This window comes from Balearica regulorum, chromosome 1 (genome assembly GCF_011004875.1).
Source record: "Balearica regulorum gibbericeps isolate bBalReg1 chromosome 1, bBalReg1.pri, whole genome shotgun sequence".
In the NCBI taxonomy this organism is placed as follows: domain Eukaryota; kingdom Metazoa; phylum Chordata; class Aves; order Gruiformes; family Gruidae; genus Balearica; species Balearica regulorum.
This window is the reverse complement of record NC_046184.1, coordinates 22,688,119-22,708,889: the sequence shown is the minus strand read 5'-3', so window position 1 is coordinate 22,708,889 and position 20,771 is coordinate 22,688,119. Positions and strand designations below refer to the sequence as shown.

The 20,771-nt window shown below is 38.9% G+C and overlaps 1 protein-coding gene across 2 annotated transcripts in view; it reads left to right on the top strand.

Moving 5' to 3' along the window:
- The window catches only part of MAPK12 (mitogen-activated protein kinase 12), a 41,634-nt gene extending 23,474 nt beyond the window's left edge, over positions 1-18,160 (top strand). The window contains exons 5-12 of one of the 2 annotated variants that reach the window (XM_075742853.1): positions 2,094-2,123; positions 3,776-3,823; positions 8,979-9,093; positions 9,759-9,830; positions 11,966-12,045; positions 12,761-12,839; positions 14,437-14,610; positions 15,367-18,160. In XM_075742853.1, coding sequence (XP_075598968.1) covers positions 2,094-2,123; positions 3,776-3,823; positions 8,979-9,093; positions 9,759-9,830; positions 11,966-12,045; positions 12,761-12,839; positions 14,437-14,610; positions 15,367-15,437 — 669 coding nt within the window. In that variant the 3' untranslated portion in view covers positions 15,438-18,160. The remainder of the gene's footprint in view (positions 1-2,093; positions 2,124-3,775; positions 3,824-8,978; positions 9,094-9,758; positions 9,831-11,965; positions 12,046-12,760; positions 12,840-14,436; positions 14,611-15,366) is intronic. The other variant, XM_075742858.1, reaches the window with a different exon arrangement.
- The last annotated feature ends 2,611 nt before the right edge of the window (positions 18,161-20,771 follow it).

Here is a 20,771-nt window from a genome sequence, read left to right as displayed (position 1 = left end):
AGTAGTCATTGTGATATCCTTGACTGAGATGGCTATTGGCAGAAGTCGTCAGCTTTTTCATTTGTTGGGAGTCTAACTGCTTATAGATACATTTCTTTAAAAAAAAAAAAAAAAGGTATATATCCTATCTGGTCTGTGCATACAAATTACAAACTTCCTCTTTTTGCTTCTGCTTCCTCCCATCCTGATCCACTTCATGCACATCCATGACAGAAACGATGTTTGGTAGTTCTTCGTTTGCTGTAGCAGTTTTACAGCCTACGTTCTGGGGAACAGCTCTGCACCCTCAGACCCTCGTGTCTGCCCCAGGAAATACTCTGAAGCGCTTTGGCAATTCCTGTGGGTGATGTTAAACCTTACTTCATCTGCAAGTAAGATGCAGCAGGAACTGGTGTACCACAAATGCCAAGTCCTGCATGGACTTGGGCACAGCAGTCAGCAGTGCATCTGTGCGACCCTGGAGCCCTACCATGGTCCGGGCCGGACTGGTAAAGTTGTAGGCACAGGGTTAAGGGAAGTGATATTTTAGCCTCTTTTCAGAACCTATGAGACCACATCTGGAGCACCCTGTCAGCTGTGAGAGAGGAAAAAGTAAATGTCAGAGATTTTATTTTTGTTCAGTCACTGCTTTAAAAACTCGGTGCCTTAAATCCAGATCTTGTGCTGCTTGGGCTGTATGGCTTTTGTTTAAGTTCAGAAACCTAAGTCTGAAATGCACATCGGATTTGTCTAGAAGTTTGCTTTGATCTGTAGCTTTGCTTTCTTTTCCCTGGTCCCCTCATCAGGTGGACTGTGAGGATCGCTTTGCAGAGGGACTGCTGCATTTACAAGGTTAATTGCTCATCTTCATGGCTGCTGGGGAAGAAGGCAGTGGTTGCTGGGGCTATGGCTGGTTGGCACTTACCCTGCAAAGTTCAGTGCTTCTGTACGCTTCCACGAGACCACCCTGACTGTCCCTGACTGGTCTTTCCTGGCTCTCACAGCTGGTTCCCAGTAACTCTTTTCGCAGTTATTGTCCTGTTCTTCAGGGTGGAATAAAATGAAGACTGTCCAGGTGAAGCTGGTGGGATTCACATCTCATCCATCTTCTCTGGCGACTTTTTAAAAAAGCCTTTATTGTTCTTGTATTGCTTAGTGTCAGTAGTATGAGCTGCCATCAGTAGTGTGGTCTGTGGGGTTTTCAGATCAGTTCCCCACACCTGAAGTTAACAGTACCAGCACATACCAGGCTGCCCTTGGAAAGCATGTCCTCAGTTCAGGACAACTTTCTGCATTTCAGTCCTTGCAAAAGAGATGCCTGTGTCCGAACTAGTTACTAGAGGCTCCCTTTACTGTCTGTGATGACAATAGTCTCTTCTAGGGCATCATTCAGCTGGTGAGCGGAACTGCGTACCTCAGTGGGGAGCACTGAGTGACAGTCACGGGTGCAGACATCTGTATTTGGCCAGATGTTTTTCAAAGAGAGCTAGTCCTAGGTGTCCAGTTTGTTGGTTTGACTTTTGTGAGCCCTTAAATAGATCACTGGAAGGGTGATGCCAATGTTCAGGTAAAGGAGAATGTCTTGTAACATGACCTCTCCATGTTTCATTGAGGAGGTATTGAAGCATGTAGCAAGACTTCTCAGCTAAGATCTGGACTGGCCTTCATCCTGGTCTGAAATTATCTCTTAAAACTCAGTGCTGCTGGAGTGTATGATAGCTATGATAGCACACCAGAGACGTCCATTGCAAGAGAGGATTTCTGATATATAAAATAGCAGGATTTATTCTGATACATGTATATATATCTAGCAATGCCAAAAGTTAACTGGAAATGGGATTTTGTGTATGGGAAGAATCAGGAAAAAATGTATGATCTGTTGCAGTACTCAAATTGATTTACAGGTTTCTCATTATTGGGGGAGGGGAAGGGCAAAATGCTAGTTTAATTATCTGGACGTTAAAAATGTAGCTAAAAAGATCTTCTGTGCAATAAATAAACATTTTCTAATTTCAGATTACTTTAGCACCATGAAAAAGTACTTTCTCCCATGCCCCAGGCAACTTCTTAAAGTCAGGACCTCATTAACTAAAAAATACTTTCTCTTGTTACAGTATATTCACTCATCGGGCATAATTCACAGGGTAAGTGGAAACTATGTAGAAGATGTTTATATTCTGATAATGGGAGTTGTGTTTGTGTATAAGCATGCTCATAAATATGCCTTTATAATGTCTCGGTTTGATACCTTCGGTTTCTTCATGAGTAGAAGGAAAAGGTGGTATGGCTACATCAATGGAAGTTGGGCACTCAAGTTGCACTGAATACAGCTTGGATTTGGATTTCTTAAATTACTTCGTGAAGTTGAGTTGTAATTCCCCATGAGAGCAAATAGTGTCAAAATTGAGATGGATAAGAGTTTTTTAAAAAATTAAGATTAAACTTTTAAAAGCAATGTTTAAATGTTGTTTAAACATCATGTTAATGTTCAAATTTAGGGCATGGGGGAATGAAAACATAGTGGAAAAAATAGTCCAAAATTTTAAAGCCTTGAAAACCTTGATTTTTTTTTCTGAAATTAAGCATCTGATTCTTTTTGAATCCCTGCTGTGTCTAAAGTCCACTTAAAATCGCTTTTGCACTGTGAAGGAGTTCTGAATGATGCCCTTGCAGTACCAAGCAGCATAACTTCCCCCAAAACTGCATCAGAACAGTAGAAACTGGCTGTTTGTAATAAAATATCAGGGGTGTCACAGAAAGCGCACGTTGTATAGTAGCTTTAAGCTAGACATGGAAACTACGCAAACTGCCAAAATAATAGAATAAATTGATATTTTTATTTCTCAACTGCTGTGATCACAGTCTAAATTTACACTTGCTTAGACTTTTTCTAAGCTCCCTCTTGATGGCTCTTGAGCTACTTGGTTTCATTACAGTTCTTTGCACCAAATTGTTTCTCTCCAAGGCCACTCTGATCTTAAAACATCTCCATATAAAACAGTTCAAAAAGTTCAGAGAGAAGATTCTTCTAAACGTCTTGTGCCAAAGTGTGTCAAACAAAGGTTTGAAAAAGCTGAAGGAACATTTATTTCTGACTTTTTCTTTCTCTTTATAGCTGTGAATGTCTAAGAGTTACTGACGTTACAAAATCTTAGTCATTGCCAGTACTCTTCTCTTTGCTGCTAAACTTAGAAGATCATTAGAAGTCTCTACACTAGCTAAAGAGGCTTAAGGGATTTTTTTTTTTTTCATATTACAGTCTCCATTCAATTGACTTTGTTAGGAAATTGATTTTCCCACAGAAGAGAGCATAGGCTTTTATGTAAAATCTTGTTTGATTCCTTCAGTACTCCTTCTAAGTTAAGTCTATCAGGATATGGAACCTTTTTAAAGTATATTTTAATATGCACTATGTATAGTCCAGAAATATCTATGTGAATCCTTAACTTCGTGGTGTTAGTATTAAATGCAATAAATTTATGTCCAAACCCCACTCATAGTAAGATGAGCGAATTCCTTCACTGGCAAGTATTTTCCTGACTTCTAGGAGAAAAAAATTTGATTTGTCTTGGGGGAAAACATACTAGTAAAAAACCAAACATATTCAGGTTTGTGTCTTTGTTTCTGTTATTTGTTATATTTAATTTTCTAATTTAGATTTATGACCTTTTTTTACCTGTTGCTGTTCTAAGTAGTTGTATGAAAACCATTAAACCAGAAAGAAAGAAAAGAAAGAGTGCTTTATTGTGCTTGCTGTAAAATAAGTAAGTAACATCCATTTCAAATCTGATTACAGGATCTAAAGCCTGGAAACTTGGCAGTAAATGAAGACTGTGAATTGAAGGTAGGATATGTTTATTTGAAAAAAACAGTCAAATGTAATAGAAACACACCACAGAAGACAACGTGTGCAACAGCTGTAGATGTGCTGGCTGGTTTCAGCCATGGGCCAGGCTTTCAGCCCACGGGCTTTGAGGAGTCATGGAGAAATAGGGGAATGCTGGAAATGAAAAGGATCAGATGGACAGTGGTAACAACCTTGAAAAAGATTATAAATATTTTCCTTATAAATATTTTCCCATTTGTCTGACTTCAGTCACCACAAGAATAATTAAATATTTAAGAAATAAAGCCCCAAAGAGTGAGAATCTATTCACCTTCTATTTGTATGTCCTTGACTGACATAAACGTGCATTTCATACGAATGGCAGAGGCGATGATGAATTTCTGAGATCATTCTGGAGCCAAGCACAAGAAATGGCTGTGCCTCAAGCTGGAAACATTGCCTGGGATGTCCCAGCTGAAAAATGTCCAGACAGGACACTCCGGGAAGGTGGTACCCAGTTCTAACAGGGGAGAGATGAGGCTTGGCATCAAGATGCCAGGGAGGATTTCTGGTGAGGAAGTCAGCACTGCAGGTTATTACATTCGTGGCATTGTTGGAGCTGTTGCTGACTTGGGTCTTTCCAGCTGGGTGAAGGGCAGTGTAAGACCTGAAACTGCTTCTGTGGGTTTGGCGTTGAAGGAGCAGCCCATGCCACAGGGGTGCGCCCACACCAAGCACGTGTGCATGACAGTAATAGTCACCTTTTTCCTGTGTGATGTGTACGTTGCAATGAATAGGGGTATGTTTTTATGCAGTCACTCAACTAAAAATACTTTTCAAGAAAAAAATCATGTCATGGTTACAGTCGGATAAGAGCTGTAATGGAGAGCTGTTTTTATGATATGTTGCAGCTAATCACTTCAGAGAGGCATGAGAGGAATCACACACTGCTCATCACGAACAAGAAGATCTTATTTCTTTGAAAGTGATTCCTTGTGCACTGTCACCACTAACAGTAATATCAATTGCATGTAGGCTAGAGTATATTTCATAGCAGGAATATATCAGTTCTGCTTCATTTTTGCTCTTAGTCGAAGTAGTGAGAAAAAAATTCATCAAAGGGAGACAATTCCTAATTCAGCTTCCTACAGTTCAGCTGTTAGCTGTTTCTGCCACTACACTGCAAGACAGGTTGATTTGATGGCATTTTTTATATTACCTGGTTGCTACTTCTCTGGAGTGGGGCAAGTATTGGCGTGTACCATGGCTCCCTTCATCCTACCCATCGGAGCTGCCCTCCAAAGATGGGCAGGAGATTGGTGCAAACCCACACCCCTTCCCACTATGGAAACTGGGATTAGTTGGCATGCAGCCTTGGAGACCAGGGCTGTAGCACCCATTGTGGAAAGTTACCTGTCCTAAAGTGTAGGTGTTGCCACTTGCTTGGAAATGTTATCAGTAGAATCCATCTGAGTAGTAATTCTTCTCCTGTATGTTTGTCACCTCAAGCCGCCTTCTAAATTGTTGAACTGAAATACTGAATCTGACCAGTTCTCATTGCAGTTTCTTATATGTATTGGAAATCTTCCAAAGCCTGCTAAAGCAGATAATATTTCTACTTCAGAAACAATTTTGCAATGTACCCTGACCTATTTGGCTGTGTAGAATGACTTTGTTATAAAAAAGCCAATTATTTATTATGAAGTAGAGTTATGTAGTACTCAACACTGCTTATTTTAGGAATGTAGTTTATTCTCTTGAGTGTAGAGATAGTAGTCCCAGACTACTTCCAGTCTCCAATTAATTCTGTTCTTGTATTTTAATTTTTTATTAATTTTTAGAATTGTTTTCATCATCTATCTTCTCTTAGCTCTAGCAATCTGAAAGGCTAGTCAGGGTTTTTTAATTAATTACAAAATCAAGCCATGTCTTCTATCCTGTGCTTGAATCACAATTGGCCTATACATCCTCACAAAACAATAGTAAATTTGAATGGGGGCCTTTGTGTCCTGATATGTAAGTACATTTAGATCTTACGGCCAAGGTTTCCTCCCTAAAAGAGACATAAGACTTTATGGGAGTAGTTCAGTTACGTTAGAATTCCAGCTTTCAATAAATGTAAAAAGTCTAGCTCCGCAAGCTGGGAGATACAGAAGAAGATCAAAGGTTGTGAAGCACACCCTTAATTAAATGAAATAAAAGTTGATGCAACACTGCAAAAATGTATTTTAGCATATAATGTACAAACGATATACTTGCATGTGGCTGTTGTAATACAATTTTTTTCTCTTTGGGGACTGACCTGAATGTTAAGCATCCTGTCATTTCAGAATTTCCCTAACACAAATAGCCATTGTCTCCTCCTGGCCTGTAGGTGGCCAAATGGTGAGTGGGTCCCAGATGATGGGGAGAAAAAGAGAATCTGGAAAAAACAGGTTGAGGTGTTTCTTTTCCCCACCCCCCCCAGCTGTGCAATTACATTTTGAGATGCAGCCCAGGTCTAAGACATTCTTCCATGATACAATCACTGTATCTCCTTATTTAACACAACTTCTTTTTCTGTTACCTTGGACATTTCTAAGCTTTTAGATAAACTGAGGCAAATAATTCCATATTACAACACATTTTTGTGAAATGACAAGGAGAAAATGAAGCAATAAGTTTTAGGTTTTGTTTCTTAACTCTCCAAGAGAAATACTCTCCCTGGTTGTACAATAAGCTCTGATACCATGTGCAGAAGAAAAGTGCAAATTTGCAATTAGGAAATACTGGTTGTCAAATGGCAACTGGTCTGTAAACAGAAAGCAAACTATAATATCTTGAGAAGTGTGCATTAAAAATATCAAGGCAAGGATTTAACTGGGATCTCTCTTAGACTGAAGGAGTTGAGCTGACTTCCCCCGCGTGCGTTTGGGTGCAATGGGCAGGATGTGGCCCTGCTCAGAGAGCGCACTTTCAAAGTGAATTCAATGTGGGCACAGGACCATGCTGCCAGGGACAGTCCAAACTCTTTTCCCCCCATGTCTGTGTACTCAGCAGCTTCCCTTACATCAACTCTGGTGGCAAAGAGGCTATAGGTAAGTTGGAACAGTTCCTTGAATTGGTAATTAATTAATAAGGCTGCCTGAGGGGAAATCACTGCCCTTTCTTCAGTCTTGAAGTCACAAGTTATTTTTGTTACGGTTACTGAAGCAAGTTAGGAAAATTAAGTTTGCTGAGTAGAAGGGGAGCTTATCCTTGAGGAGCTGAGGGGAATTTGCTCTCTCTTTCATAATTCCTTCATTATGAAAAGGATTTTCAAACTTGCTCTGAAAATTGCTTTGGAAGTTCCCGCTGAAAAGTTGAAGATTGGAGTATGAGAATAATAGTTTCATGTGAAGATTGTTGTTGAAGTGGTACCATGTTAATATTAAGTACTAACAGGATACACTTGTTCCTGAGCCTAATGAATATGTAAATGAAAAGAAATCCTGAAGTTAATACATAAGGCACAAAAATTCTTGCTGTCATTTTCTGCTTTTACAAAAATATAAACCCAAATTATATTTTAGTTGTTTCCAACTCCAAGTGTCACAAGCCTTAGTATGGAAAAGGCCTAAAAAGCTTGGAAGCCGCATGTGGCTTTTGACCTGTTACATTAAACTTCCTTTTTCCTTCCCGCCCCCCCCCCCCCCGCCACCGTATTGCTGGGAAAACATAATGGGTGCTGTATATGTAAAATAAATTTGAAAGCTGTATATAAAATAGCTGTATTTTGCTATTGCGAATATTTTGAGTCCAGTAAATTGACAATAGCCAAAGAATTGGCTGTAATCAAGTGCATTTTGTTGGTAAGAATAAAAATCTCTCCCTTTGCATCCTATTCTTGTTTTTAAATCAGCAGTTGTAGGTAATCAGCAGGTATGGAGAAAACATGGAAATGATGTTTCAAGTATGGCAATAAAGATAAACCATAACATTTTATACTCTTGATCTATGAATGAAAATATAATTTTCCTTTCTGTTAGGGCCAGCGAATGATGAAACTATCCTGAAATACTTTAAAATGTTTGCCAGGGAATGATGATACTATCCTGAAACATTTTAAAATGTTTAATTATAGAGAGCATTACAAAACCATCACTCTTGCTATAGTAATGCACAGGTGCTCCTAGTAAAAACTTCTGCCCTGTCAATATATATCTGAGGCCTGATACCCATGGAAACTAGTGACTGTTCATGCAAAGCTACATAGTCACGTATCTGTGGATGATGATGATTTCTCTTGAATATACTTAACTTACCCAAGCCCCCTGCTTCTTGTTAGAAGCATGATCCTCCTGATTCAGACAAACTGACTGTCATTCCAGGAATGGAATTTTCTTGCTGTTGGCGGCACCTTTTGGCACCATCTTTTGATGCTCCATGCAGGTATCCCTTATGAGGCAAATTTTGTAGAAGTTGACAAAAGGCCGTAATGTTCATTTTTAATCTTGCTGCTGTACATATTGCTGTATCTAGAGATAAATATCTGAGAGTCTTAGAAATAAACTGAATTGTGCATAATCCTTTAAAAATATTGCACTGAACTTGCATTCCTTACAGAGGGTTTTTCTGTGGTTGATGCAGTAGGTTGGAGAAAACTCAGTGAGACTAAATAAGGGTAATTCTCTCCTCTCGTTGCAGATTTTCAATATGACTTAGAGGAAGCCTTCCTTTGTATGAGTTACTCATAAAATAGAAGTAATGATACCTCCTTCTTTCAGAATATTATTGGAACACACTCTTGAATAATTGTCCCACCTGGGATATGAGAGCAATGAATACCCTCTAAGATGGGTGTTTTAGCCCTAACATGATATGATAGTGATTCCATGGCCAGGGAATTTTTTGCATTGAATGTGACCAGTGTCTTTTTAATTAATAATTGAAGAATTTATCATTTTCTTTACTGCTTTTGCAGCTTTTAGTGTTGCTATAGGAGTATCTAACTTGGAAAAAAAAATTATAAAACTCCTTGCTACTTCTGTCTTGATTTTTAAAATGAGAACAAGACACTTCAGTGAGAAAAAGATGCAAAAATAAACCAGTCTCTGCAGATTGCTCCAATTCTTTTATTTTCCACATTTGTAAAGTCTGTATGAAATAGATAACTAGCTGTCTGATCAGGATGTTCTTTGTGCTTCCACTACAGATTCTGGATTTTGGATTGGCGAGGCATACAGACAGTGAGATGACTGGTTACGTGGTTACAAGGTGGTACAGAGCCCCAGAGGTCATACTTAACTGGATGCATTACACACAAACAGGTCAGCATCTCTCCAGAAAAGTCTTAACAGAGCTAAAGCATTCACTGAATCAGGCAATGTATAAGCAAGTCTTTGTTTCTGAAGTGAATGAAAAATTGGAGGTGGAAATGACAATATAATTATGCAAAACTTCGTTGTAGATAAATTGCAGGTAGTCGTTTGGTGGTTGTGAGTTTGGGGGCTTTTTTGTATATTTTCTGAGAGTAACAGAAAGTGCCACGGTGGTTGGAAAAAAAGTGATATAAATGTATACAGATGTGAGAGTCTGGTCTGTGTTCTTGTGTTCTGCACTGACCATCATCTTCCTGCAAAGATGTGCTGATTGTAACGTGAACAGACAGGGGAAAGTGGCAGAAGGATGGAATTCAAGTAACTCTGGGATAACTATGAAGTTTTTGAAAGCATTGAAAATTTACTTCCCACATGCATCTGCCTGTTACTGAGAAACTGATTGTCTGTATTACTAGATTATCTGCAGTTTGCTAATTAGAAAAGGTAGTTTTACCTATACTGTTCATCATGCTTGGCAAGGCACTCATTTATTTTCTAACAGGCTATAAAAGTAAATTTTACACTTCTTTAAAATATGTTTTAAATTAAACTTTGTATATATTTCAGTGGACAAATATTCAGCAATTTAATGTGACTATTCATCTTTTTTTCAGTTGACATCTGGTCTGTGGGCTGTATAATGGCTGAGATGATAACAGGGAGGCCTCTGTTCAAAGGAAATGATCGTATCCTTCAGTGAATTTATGACACTAATGTAAGAAAACGATGCGATGTTCTTAGGTGATGCCGTAGGTCTGTTCAAAAACTGATGAGCATAAATTGAAATGAATAGTCAAATGGCTTGCACCTTTCTCATTAATTGATTATTTGATACCTGTACCACTTTTGCACATCTGCCATTTAAAACCTGTATTACTGAACTTTTTCAGTAAAGAGAGGTGATCTTTGAATCACATCTCAAATGATCAGGTAAAAGGTTCTGTGATGATAGAAAAGGCATATTTTGATTTTACTTTTTTTAATAATAGACTCCACAATTCCAGAACACGCACAGAAGATTCTGCTGTAGTATACGGACTTAGGCACACATGCATGTCCATTTCATGCTTTTTGAGACTTTTACTAAAAAATGTTATGCAAGTAACATCTAGTAAAATGTTTTAGATTTACAGAAAACATCTAGTCCTATCATTTCATTTCTGAGAAATTAAGAAAATAGTTACAATTAAGCCATAATTCAGCCTCAAGTGATACTTCATTGGCAGTAGTAGTTGTGATGGTTAATAGACGACACTGTTGATATAGACTACAGTAAGAATTTTTTTACTTTTTTTTTTCTGTTTGACAGCTCAGCCTAATCATTTTGCACTGCTTTTCCCCTTGTGGAGTTCCAGTCAATAAATTGCTTATCTGCAAATACTTGTTTACAGAATCACAATTGTTTAATTTTAGCTATATTTGTATTAAAGTACTTACATGTAAGGACTTCATTGCATGGATCATATTATTCTCGTTTTGTCAGGAAAAATATAAAAAAGGGAGATTGCATTCACCAAAAAAATGACAGGACTATGGAAAAGGAGAATACATCAAATTATTTCAGCTGTACAGATTTTAATTACACATTAGTTCTTAAGAAGAAAATACTAAAAGGCCTGCCAAAGAACAGCTGTTGACTAACACACAGCATTTCTCAACTAATGCAAACCTTGAGCATTCTGGTACATAAATAAGAAAATGAATGAGTCATAATTTTGAAGTTGCACTGCAAATGTAAGAGTGGAAAAGCTAATATTTTAGTCATACTGGGTTTTGGAGATTTCAGAACTATTGGCTGAAGTTCTACGTCCTGTGTTATGAAGGAGATGATTACCCCAGCATAATAGTCCTTGCTGGCCTTTGAGTATGTGAATCAGTATTACCTATCATCAGGGAAATGCAGCTGTGCTTTCAGCTGTGGGTAGGTGGATAAGAAAACAGCTAACTTAAGAGATTTTTGGTTTAGTATTATGAATAGGTTGTCCTGCAAACTTGGTATGGGATTTTATTTATTTATTTATTTCATCAGCATTACCCACTTTCTCTGCAGAGGTTGGTGGAATCCTACTGTGCCCTGAGCTCTGATCTAGCTTCTAGCTTCTCATCTGCTGCTCTTACCAGAGTAGCAAATGAGTCATAAAGCTGTTCTCTGCAGCATTAGCCTCCTGTAAATACGGTGTTTCTTCTTTGAAACAGCTAATATTGTTGCTGATTAATCTGTGCTGGTTTAGGACACAGAAGATTAGGGAGTGTTCTGATGGCTCACCCCAGTGTCTCCAACATCTCAGCATCTGGAATCCAGCTAAGCATGTGGGAAATGAGGAGGAGAGGGATTAATTTTTTTCCTCTTGAAGTTTCTCAGTGTGGAGAAGAACTAACACAGACTGATTTCCTCTGATTTTTGCTCTGTTTATCATAACACCTGATGTTCCCTGTGACTCTTCCTGAATCTACGTCACCTAAGTATTGGATAGACCAGGGCGATGCATACAATGCATGTGTTGATTGTTCAGATACTCCAATACTTTTGGACTGATTATGAGTAAAAATACGGAAGAGGCCTGATGATATTAGAGGAATTTGCAGGTGATTCAATTATGCGTTCCCAAGTTATAGGATATTTTATTTCAGGTGCTTTCAGTGTCTTTCCCTTTTGCAAGAAAAATGGAGAACTTTTATCTCATCTTTTGAAAATCTTCTGTTCAGTCATTGCATTGTGATTTTTTTGCTTTATTCTCCAATAGCAAAGAAACCCACAATTTTTGCAGGGTGCTTAGTTTTCTTGTGGTGAAAGATTTTGCTCCTTATTTCTGGTATTCAGATCTGGACCAACTCACAGAAATAATGAAAATAACAGGTACACCAGCTCAAGATTTTGTTCAAAAACTGCACAGTCAAGATGTGAGTATTCTGCTTTGTCAGTTGGCTTTACATGTCTTAATTTTACTTAAGCCATGCTCAGTTCTTAGACTGGCTGAGATAATATGTATTGACTACTGAAATGACCCCTGATGGTGCATCTCTGCCTTGAAGTGCTTTGCACACCCAGAATAGCTACTGGAGATTAAGAGGGGGGGCAGAAAATGATCAGAACACTTGAAAAATCTATATATTCAAATACTTCAAAGTTTCCATTGTGTACCATATAAACAGTTGAGCTGATGCATTACTACTTTTATTGGATATGTACTGAAAGCATGAACCTATTCAGAAAACCCAGTTGTTTGTAGTTGTCTGACTTTGTCTTTCCTGTTCTTGTGTGGATGTCCTTCTAGAATCGTTATGCCCCTACTATAAAGAACCTAAAATTATTCATTAGACTAACTATACAGTTTAAATACTAATGAATTACTATATAAGGTTCAAAAATGAATTATTATATAAGGTTTACGTTCCTGCAAACTCACTATGACATTCTTTCAAGTGATGCATGCATATTTATTCTAATTAATTTATTAAATACACAGCACTAATAATTAAAGCTTTATATTATAATTTCTTAATCACAATTTTAAGGCTTGATTTAAAAAACAAAGTTACCTATTAAGCAGATAGTTAATGTTGTCACATTACAAAGGTGGCAAAGGTCTAATTTAATATCCATGTTTCTTTTAAGGCAAAAAACTATATCAAAAGCCTCCCAAAAGTCCAGAAAAAAGATTTTGCATCCATCTTGAAGTATGCGAATCCTTTGGGTAAGATAGTTTGTGTGGATCTGTATGATTTGTCTTGTTCTTGTGTTTGCATTGGAGGCAGCAGCAGTATCAGTCATGTGATAGGTTATGTGATGGTTCTCATGCTTTTCTATTTCTTGCTTTCCATAATTCATAACTTTGGTTGTAATGGCTAAATTTTGCCAAGTTTAGACCCTGCCAGGAATCAAATGTTTCTTAGAAGTGTCAAAAAAGAAGTTATTTTGTGTTTTAGGCTTCGATCCAGCATCTGCTTAATGGTTTTACTAGAGCAGCTTTCTCAAGAGCCCATGGAGATTAAATACATGCAACAAATTTTTCTCTGTATTGTATTTGAAATACAATTCTGAAAGCTCAATCTGATCTGCAGTAGAAATGCAAGCAAATAGAAAGCTGACATTTTAGTCATGGAATTAATACATCCTGAGAAACATCTGTGCATTCCTGAGAAGCGCTGGTTTGGATTTGATAGCCAGAAGAACATACCAAGTGTGCATAACTGTGACATGACCCAAGGCAGCCAGAGCTCTGAGATGGCTCTGCCCAAACCTTATCCGTTCCCCAGTGACTGAAACACTCACAAAGCCAGTTTTATTAGGATATAAATTAGGATAATTGAATCTGCTCAATTTAAGAAGTTAAAGTTATATGTTCAAATATAGTAGAAATAAACATGATTAATAAGCAGCTCTTACCCTGACTGCATGGTTAGCTCACTGACCACCTCAGCTACAACAAACTACACATTTCCATTTAGTTTTTAGGACGTTTCTGCCTATCACCTCTGTGGCCATCTGGCTGCTCCTTACGTAGAGAACAATTGCTCATGGTCTGGGAGAGAAGGTTGGAGAGAATCCACAACGTGGCAAGCAGGAGTTGCAGCATCCCATCCCACAGTGCTGCCTCTTCTTCGTTTCAGCTGCTCCACCCAACCCAGGAACATTCTTTCATATAGAAAAACAGAGAATAAACAAATCATTCATCATACCTGTTTACACTAGCCCATTTTGACAGTCTAACAGTGAACCTGATCCAAAATCCACTGGAGAGGAATGTAAAAGATTTTCATGGATTGTTTTGGCTGAGGTCAAAAACACATAGCAGATGTGTTTGCGCTGAGATTCTGAGCATGGACAGCTGACTTGTCTTAGTAGACTTCAAAGTGTACTTGGGCTTGGATTTGGTCACATACAGAGCAATTACCATTAGCTCTACACCCACCTGTTCATACTGCTGCTGTCAGGTTATGATGTACCTTAGAACCACAATACGGTGGCAGTGATGGCAACACCTGGGAAAGCCCCAGGCACTGTGGTCCTGCAGCCAGAAGCTGAGAAGTCATTAGCTGAGGTGATGTGGCTGTATTGCATACAGAAGCAAGGGAGCACCTCTGCGTTGCATCAGGCTTTGTACACGTCCCAGCTTGCTCACAATGCTATTTTGTCATGCAGATGGGCCCCACTGGCTATAGAATGAACACCCAATGATTCTGCTTTGTAATTATGTGTATTTGTTTAAAATATCTCCAGGGCAACGTTACTGTGTACAAGCTGGAATCAGTGGTGTGACTTGAATACACTGTTTGTTTTCTGTGCAATAGCTGTAAACCTTTTGGAGAAGATGCTGGTGCTGGATGCAGAGAAGAGAGTCACAGCAGCTGAGGCTTTGATGCATCCTTACTTTGAACCAATTCACGATCCTGAGGAAGAAATTGAAGCTGAGAAATATGACGACACATTTGATAACATGGATCTTCCGCTAGATGAGTGGAAGCGTGAGTTTAGTTTTGTGATGTTTTCAAAAATAACCAGATAGAAAGGCCATCCAGAAATAGGAGTATTCCCCTTTACAAATTACTTTCTCTGCTTTTGATGGAATGGAGTAAATAGCATTAAGATAGAGAAATGCTGTTGATAAGCCAGTGTTCCTCTTATAAAGTCCTCCTGGAACAATCCCAAAAGGTTTCTTCTCTGCCTCCTAACAACATTCTCCTTCTTCTTCTGTCTGTTCTCCCATCTTCTGCAACACAGGAAAGAAATTATTTCTGTAACATGTTCATTCCAGTGGACAGGACAGGTGAACAGATTTCTCAACTGTTGACTCTACAGGACTGCAATGGTTGCTGGCCTTAATTTTAAGATCTATGTCAGCAGAGATTTAAGTCTGAATCTAGTTTTCATCTAATGTCAGAGGTTTGTTTTGTGGCTTTTAAGGAGGACTTTTAAAGCTGATTTGCTCAGTAGCTCTTTCTGATGATATTGCCCATTATACTGTAAAGTCAATGCTTACATCCCTTTGAAAGCACCTATAACATTTCAATATTGGGCTACTTCAAATCTGAAATGGTAAAAAATTGATCCTTGATTCCCTTACGTTTTGTACTCTTTCTCTCTTTTTTTGCCTGAAGAGGTCTCTCTCTTCCTGACCTAGATCAGAGCCTAACCGTGCTGGGTGTTGCACCTTGCTCGTGTCCATGCAGCTCCTTTTCTGATTAGACCAGCAACACTCTGTTTATTCTTTTGTTTTCCAGGGATTACATATAAAGAGATACTGAACTTCAAGCCACCGCAAACGTCAGAGTCAAAGGAGACAGCGGTGTAATTGCATGACTTGGTCTTTTCAAAACTTGGAAGAAAGCAGGAAAGTTGTAAATGTTTGTGATGTTTCAGGTGTATAAAACTTTTATAAATAAACTGGATGTAATCTGTTTCATCTGCACTGTAAGAAAGAGCAATGTCTTTTACCCTGCATGTGGAAGTTGGTGCCTTTGGGAGTAGCATTTCAGAGCCATCCAGAAACGTATTCCTGCCTACAACTTCTTCCTTCTGCATGAAAGGATTCAGACTGTGATAACCTGGTGCCATCCTCAAAAGAGCAGGTGTGACTAATTCTTCAGCTCAGAGATCAGAAGAGTACAAGTTACCACCCCAAGCACGCTGAGACACAGAGTATGTCAGAGATGTGCCATGACTGCTCTCCAAGGCCACTGAACTATCTTGAATGCAAGAAGTACTCATGTGACTTCCTCTGGAATATTTCCTTTGGTAAGATGCCCAGGGAGGCTAATCAGCTTCTGCTACCTCAGCTAGTGCAGCAGGTAATGGAGACACAGCCCAAATGAATGTCTATATGTCCCCTGTCGTACGTGAGTGGAGGAGAACCTGAGTTCCAGCCAGTTCTGACAGATCTGGGCAAGAGGCAAGCAGCAGAGAAGTGTCGATGTCCTAGATTTTTTCCAAAGTAACCAGCATAGCAAGACAAGATTTCACAAACACACGAGGTGAGCAGTCACTGGATGAACAATCACTGTCAAGAGGTACAATATTTTCCTCTAAATATGGTGCAGACTCTTTGTGTAATAGCCTAGGGATCGGGGTTTTCTGGGGAGACATTCTTAAAACTTTCTAAAATTTTGTAAGCTCTCTAGCATCTTAGTATTGAAATGATCATTGAGAAAGTACATCTTCTCAGAGGACATGCTGATTTTAGAAATAAAGCTGCACGCGGGTCACATTACAGAAAATGAAATGAGGATAAAAATGCTACACTGCAGCTGTTCATTGGCAATACCTGCAGCAAGCTGTTTTGTTCACAGTGTACAGAGGTGTTGCCAGGTGCAGAATAACAACCATTCCTTTTTTTTAGCCTGTTGAACTCATCTTACGTGGAAAAACCCTCAGACCTTATGTTGAGAGGTGCCTTACCAGGAGTCAGCTTCCTGATGGGATAGATTGGTTAGACACTTCATGAGTTCATCTTACTGTCCTCTTCCTGTATTGTCCTCGGTGCTTAGTTTGTAATAATCTCTCAGAGGTAGGAAAAAGAAATTGGCAACCCTTTGGTGAAGAATTTCTTTGTGAGAATCGCTTTACCTTGTTAAAGGTGGTGTCTTTACAATTGACTGTTTGGATGTGGATTATTCCCAATGCCATATGCTATTGTGTTTTGCTGCTAAATGAAACAGTTGTGAAGGAAGACATTTGCTCTTAGCAGGTAATAATGGGAAAAGAAGAAATTACTTGGGGTATTTTTGCTTTAATAACCGATTTAAACCAGAAGTTTAGTAAAGGCACAGTTGTTATTTCCTTCAATGAATGTTTAAGTTAAAGACCTGTGATTATTAGCATTTGTTTAAAAATTGTTTGTGATGAGCATTGATTAGTTGAGAGGGGCACCTAGAAAGACTAAATAGTAACAGAAACCTTGAATTATTGATGTATTTGACAAGTTGTTAAAAATTATGGTTTCAGGAAGGCATAAAAAAAGCCAGAGAATTTAATTTGAAACAGAACATTTTTCTACACTACAGCTCACCAAGGAAGGCACAGAGTTATACCCCATTTTGCACTATCGACTTTCTGCTTGGACTACACTTTTACGTTAAATGGGAACTTTATTTTTTACAGAATAGATGTTTTTTCTTAGGATCATGCTCTGTGGTCCTCTTAGAAGTCATGGGAGAAAAGTGCCTATTGGATTTAGTGAGACTGATAGAGCCAGTCAATGGGAAATGGAAAATGTCAAAAACTTTTTTGAAAATTCTCCCTGTATATTTTAAATTGAATTTCAACATCCTAAATTCTAGCAAAGATCTAAAGTTTTGAGATAATGCAGGTGGCTCAAATGTTAGTCAGACTTCGAGGGAGGTTTTTTTTTTTCTTCATTGAAAAACTGCTTTGCATTTTCTTCATGACTGCCAACGCTTCAATGGGCATTTTCATTTCCCCCCACCTTTGGCTTTAGTGAAGTCAAGCCCTAAAATTCTCCACTGGCTGAGGTGAACTTTTGCCTCTCTTAATCTTAGTCTAGTATTGGAGAAGCAGCTAGCCCATATGAGAAAGCCAGAGGAAGATAATGTTAGTTTTTCTAGATACTGGAGGAATACAGAACTCTTACCGTAACCGAAGACCTTGATGCATGTGCCAGCAAAGACAGAAGTACTGCTGTGCTGTCTAGTCAGCAAACAGTCTATATAAGGTAAAATAACAAAATGTGGAAAGTTTGTCACGTCTTGGCAAGAAGTTTCTGCAAAGAGATTGAAATCTGCAGAAATGGCTTCAAACAGCAATAGAGATTATTAGTATAAATAGCTCATTAAAAGAAATGCAAGGTGAAAGCAGAAATATTTTGCATGGGAGGCAGCTGCTGCTTCAAAGGGAGAGACAACATTTCCTACGTTTTTATTTGCTATTTCTACTGGTGCTAAGCAACTCAGGAATAAGAACCCAATTTCTGTTTGCCTTAAAGAGAAATGTAAATACCTTCTGCATGTACTTGAAAATGTATTGTGACAAATAAATGTTGGGGGTTTGTTTTTTACACAATAATGGTCGTATTTTCCCCATATGTATTCCCAAATGTATAATCATTCCTGAAAATAGTATTTTTGGTATAAGGCAACTCTATGAAACCTAATAGTGTAGGTACATTTCATGTAACGTGGGCTGCTGATGTAGTTTATTTTGGAAGTCCGTCAGACCACAGATGCTAACCTTTTTCCCATTTTCCAAACTTCAAGTCAGCCACAGAGCTGATCTGATTGTACTAGCTCCACCTCATTATTTCTTACAGCATCTTGGATGTTACTAGACAACTCTGCTTTGTTCCAAAGGACAGGATTTCAGTCCTTAAACAGTTGCATTCCTCAGCCTGATTTTAAAACCCAAAGTTAGATTGACTGTCATCAAGCATATATATCTTTGAGTTGGATGGGGAAGTTTGAGTTAACAGAGTTCTAGGAGGATATATGGGACCTTTGCCCTGAAAACCCATGTGCCCCTGACTGTTTCAGAGCAAGGTTGTTCCCTTAAGTATTAGTCTTCGTTGCATTGAAGACTCATCGTTCATGATGAATTTTGATAAGGTGCTGCTGTGGGTCAGATGTGGCTCCCAATTTCATTTCCTGATTATTCCTGGGGGTTTTGCAGGATAACGCTGAGGTCAGTGCTAATACGTGTCCTACAAAACGTGTTCGGAAGATCCACTTTGTTATTGATTCAGAACTACCAGGCATATGAGCTGGGTGGGCTTCTTTGAGCTTCCTACTTTCTGATCTGCTGTTCAAATATGAATATCAGATGTTTCTGGTCTGCTTCAGCTAAGGTCAGAGAATGAAGCCGCTGCTATCATTCACTGGATCTTGGTATGAAATATTCCTGTAGGGCTTTAGGTGGTCCCTGCAGGTACCAGGGAAAGAATAGGCGCTCATAATACCTGCTGATTAATTCTCCATCTCCTCAATACACTGGTTGTGTAAGTCAAATAATACCAGAAGCAGTTTCATGGACTACAGCACTTAAAATCTCCTCCCAAGTATTTTTTAAGAATTCAGAAGCATGTGTTGGAGAAGGATCAAGGGAGGAAGACTTCCATCCTACAGACACTGAAACATCATGAACTACTACTTAATGAGCAGCTCTTGCACACAGATTATTTGCAGCCCTCTGGGATAGTAACATAATGATCTAAAACTGCATTGCCACCTAGCAACCACATGCAGCGCTTGGGCATGGGAATGATGCATGCTTTTAGCTACCAGGAACAGCATCCCTCTGCAAGGAGCTAAGTGGAGACAAGGAAGTAATTTAAGGATTCATTGTATTTGCTGCTACCCTGCTCTGCAAGCAGAGCTCCCTTATGCTGAACCTTGCTAAATTTCCATGCTGGAGTTTTCTCGTTCACTCCCAGGTCGTCTTTGTCAGTACGCGACGAGGTATTTCCCAGCTAAGTTTGAGCAATCCAGACATGCAACTCCTGTGCTTTTTACTGAAGTATTTTGAATACACCGATATCTTTGAGAGGCAAAATGAGGTTACTGGTGAAGCAACCAAATGAAACTGCTCAGATCTCGTTTGAGAATGCTCTCAGTTTTGCCCTGCAGTGTCCTGGGGGCACATGCTCGTAGGGAGCAGGAAATGTCTCTTGCTGTGTTTGTGAGGTGCCTGCAGCAGCAAGGCTCTCGTCTGAGTGACGCTTGTGATACCAACACAACCAAAGACTGCCACCTAATCCAATTCAGTCTGATATGAATGCGAAACTCATTATAACGGTTGTAGTATAACATATGATAAGAGTAAATTTTATACTGCCTGGGAAACCACGGGCATTTAGTGCACTTGGGGCTTCGGCCAAGGCAGGTGTTTTGGGCATTTTAAAAGCACTGTTTGTACGTGACAGAGTTCCTGCTGCCAAGTAGTACCGCTTGGCATGTGCCCAACCATTTTGCTATTCCGAGAAAACTCCTTACATTTTTGCTTGCGAGTCAAGATTGAATTTTCTTTTTCATGAAGACAGTAGTGCGCTACTGTAAGGAGAGAAAATGTGACTCAGAATTCTAATCAGGAAAACATTTTAAAAAAAGTAAACCGCTCTCTCAAGATCTAGGATATATGATGAAATAAACCTCAGTTACAAGGAATCAAAATTGCTACTCGGGAAGAATCCTGATCCATGGCTGGAGTAACCCAGTATTTTCAGTTAGAGTTTGAACTCTTACAGAACCCTAAGGAATCTTTTTGTTTAATGCAGAAAATTAACATAGTATAAGCTTTCAATAAAGAGGAAATATGACTGGTGTACACAAAATGTCGGGTAGTCCTGAAGCAGGTTTGCATGTTGGTGAGGGAGACCCCACAATGCAGGCAACTCCTGTGAAAGCATCCTTCAGAAATGTGTGTTGATCTAGAAACATCTATGTTGTTCCATCTTGCTGGAACAAGATAATCAAATCAGACAAATGTTTCATTGCATTTAAATGATTACATTAAAGGTAACACATCCCTTAGTATCTTAGATAGGGTTTTTAATTTTGGATTTCCAGGCCAAAACATAGCTACAGGGAGATTCATCTCTGAGGATCATTATAGTCCCAATCTGTCCATACCATCACTACCCTCAGCACAGTTTACCTAGGTGATCCTGAGTTCCTTGTCATGT